The 2,676-nt window shown below is 40.8% G+C and overlaps 1 protein-coding gene across 1 annotated transcript; it reads right to left on the bottom strand.

Moving 5' to 3' along the window:
• Positions 1-509: 509 nt before the first annotated feature.
• LOC114755371 (uncharacterized) lies at positions 510-2,342 on the bottom strand. The gene is made up of 4 exons (XM_028944248.1): positions 2,054-2,342; positions 1,734-1,963; positions 990-1,406; positions 510-584 (listed from the first exon to the last, which is right to left on the bottom strand). The coding sequence occupies exons 1-4, from the start codon at positions 2,340-2,342 to the stop codon at positions 510-512; spliced, it is 1,011 nt and encodes a 336-aa protein (XP_028800081.1).
• Between the last annotated feature and the right edge of the window lie 334 nt (positions 2,343-2,676).

Below are 2,676 nucleotides of genomic sequence, written 5' to 3'. Positions count from 1 at the left end.
AAATTGAACCAAGTAAGGACAAAAAATCCTATTATGTAGTCCATAAATATCGCAGGTGCATTCGTCAATCCGAACGGCATCACTAAGAATTCATAGTGCCTATATCGGGTTCTAAACGCAGTTTTAGGGACATCTTCAGACTTAATCTTGAGTTGGTGGTAGCCAGATCATAGATCAATCTTAGAGAATACACTGGCTTCAGCCAACTGGTCTAACAGATCATCTATCCTAGGGAGCGGATACTTGTTCTTAACTATGACTTTGTTCAACTCCTTGTAGTCTATGCACAGCCTTAGACTACCATCCTTTTTGTTGACAAACAACACTGGAGCACCCCAGGGCAACACACTTGGTCTAATAAAACCTTTTTCAAGTAACTCCTCTATCTGCTTCTTAAGTTCTGTCATTTCATTAGGAGCCATTCTATAAGGGGCCTTAGAAATTGGTCCTGCTCCAGGTACTATGTCAATTGTGAATTCTACTTCTCTGTCTGGGGGTAAACCTGCGATCTATATCGGAAACACTTTCGGAAACTCCCTAACCACTGGGATTTCTCCTATCCCTTCCTCAACTTCGACCTGCACCTAGAAGAAAACAAGGAATCCTTGACAGCCTTTTCGTAAGCATTTGCCCGTTTGGGCTTCCGTAATGAAGTTTAATCTAACTTCCAGATTCAACTCTAAATCCCTCGTAGGTAAGATTAAGGTTTTGTTCTTACAATCCATTAGGATATTGTGGGATGACAACCAATTGAATCCAATCACCACATCCATCTCATGGAAAGGCATGCATATCAAATCTATAGCAGTGCAATAGTGCTCATAACAAACTATACAGTTCAGGCACACATCATACGTAACTACCCTACTCTGCGTTGGGGTAGACACATGTATATCATATGGCAATGTATTTATACTCAAGCCAAGTCTTTCCGCACAGGCATATGAAATAAAAGAATGACTAACACCCAAATCAAACATTGCAATCACCAGAGAATTGTCAATCATGATCGTACCTTGGATCATCTTCGGAGACTTCTGGGCTTCTTCTCTTATGATGGCAAACACTCGGCCCTGGGTGTATGGTCTTGCCTGCTCGGTGTTCTGTGGGCACTCTCTTGAGAAATGTCCAGGTTTGCCACAGGTGTAGCAAACATTCTGCCCAGCCATGCACGGTCTGTCACTGTGATTCTTGCCACACTTAGGACACTCCTTGCCCTTCGGTGCTTTATCGCCCTTCTTGTTCTTGCGGTTATTCCAGGGTTGTTTCCTCTTCTTATTCATGTTAGACGAGGTAACACCTTGACCTCCTTGACCTCCCTTCTCTACTCCGGGAGTTGTCTTGACCATTAGGTGATGGTTGAAGCTGTTTTTCGTGATTCGGCAAGCTTCCACTGCTTTATTGAACTGTTCAAATTGTCTGGGAGCAATCATCTCCCTCAATGATTGTCACATTTGACCAATTTTCCTTAATTTTCAAGGTTCGGAAATATTTTTCCTTATTTACATTTGACCAATTTTCCTTAATTAGTCAATTTCCTATAATTGGCTTGGAAAATTACTGTAATTATTTTCCACCAAAATCCTTTGACTTCTCCTTATCATTTTTAATCCTCAATAATTTGAGAATATTTCTTATCTCTAATTATCATAATGCTGGATGTGACACAAAAGGTTAAAAGCAAGATTAGAGACACTGAGTATAGATTTTAAATTAATAGAAGTAAGTTCAACAGTGCCAGATCCAAGGACACGAGAATGGGAACCATCTGTAATGGTGATATTAGAAGGGTTGTCATGAGAATTATGATTGGAGAAGAGATGGCGGTTACCTATCATGTGGTTAGTAGCACTAGAGTCTATGATCCATTTGGAGGAAGAAGAGACAAGAGCAGTAGCCTCATTACCTGTTGCAATAGCAGTGCTCACGGGGGGATTTGTAGACTTTAATTGAGCATACCCAGCTGCCAAAATAGTAACCGTGTCATTGACTGTTGTGGCCACATGTGCAAAGTTTTTTCGTTGTTATTTGTTTTACAGCTTACAACACGTACGTTTAGTATGTCCTTGTTCCTTACAGTAGTAACATATCACTTCCTTAGGCTCTTGATTAGTACCCCCTGCTTTCGAACCACTACGATTACGGGGCCCTTGATTGTCATTATGGCCTCGACTGAGTAATGCACTAGTAGGTGTAATGGGAGCTGATGAAGGGTTCTGTTTAGTTCTCAATACACAAGAGAAAGCTTTTTCAAGAGAGGGGATCTCAGCTCCAGATAAAATTTGAGATCGAGTAGCCGCATACCGAGGTGGTAATGGAGTCAGAAAACTCATGGTGGCCATTTGCTTTCAGTGAGACATATTAACTTTCCTATCATTAGAAATAGGCATAAGAATATTGAGCTCTTCATAGGTGCTTTTAAAATCCATAAAGAAGGCTGTTAGGGAACGGTCACCCGGCATCTCGGACCGATGGAAAGATCTGCAAACCTTGTAAATATGAGAGATATTGTTCTTACCTGAGTATAAAAGTGCCAAATAATCCATTAGTTCTTTAACAAATTCACAATGAGTAATAGAAGGCATGATCTCACTATCAATAGAGTTACGAAGTTGTAATAGAAGCCGTGCATCATCTCTTAACCACGACTTGTGAGAGGTATCCTTTTCTTCGGGA

Source organism: Neltuma alba, unplaced genomic scaffold (genome assembly GCF_004799145.2).
Source record: "Neltuma alba isolate B1F8T4 unplaced genomic scaffold, ASM479914v2 tig00010261_pilon, whole genome shotgun sequence".
Lineage (NCBI taxonomy): Eukaryota > Viridiplantae > Streptophyta > Magnoliopsida > Fabales > Fabaceae > Neltuma > Neltuma alba.
This window is presented reverse-complemented; position numbering and strand designations above follow the sequence as displayed.

Bases quoted from the DNA above. Each gene is read 5' to 3' on its own strand.
- LOC114755371 (XM_028944248.1), bottom strand. From the start codon at position 2,342: ATGGCCACCATGAGTTTTCTGACTCCATTACCACCTCGGTATGCGGCT. The intron at 1,407-1,733 runs GTTGAACTTACT...CAATTTGAACAG, and splicing joins GTGTCCTTGGATCTGGCACT to TTCAATAAAGCAGTGGAAGC. The intron at 585-989 runs GTGATTGCAATG...GTTTTCTTCTAG, and splicing joins TCATGATTGACAATTCTCTG to GTGCAGGTCGAAGTTGAGGA.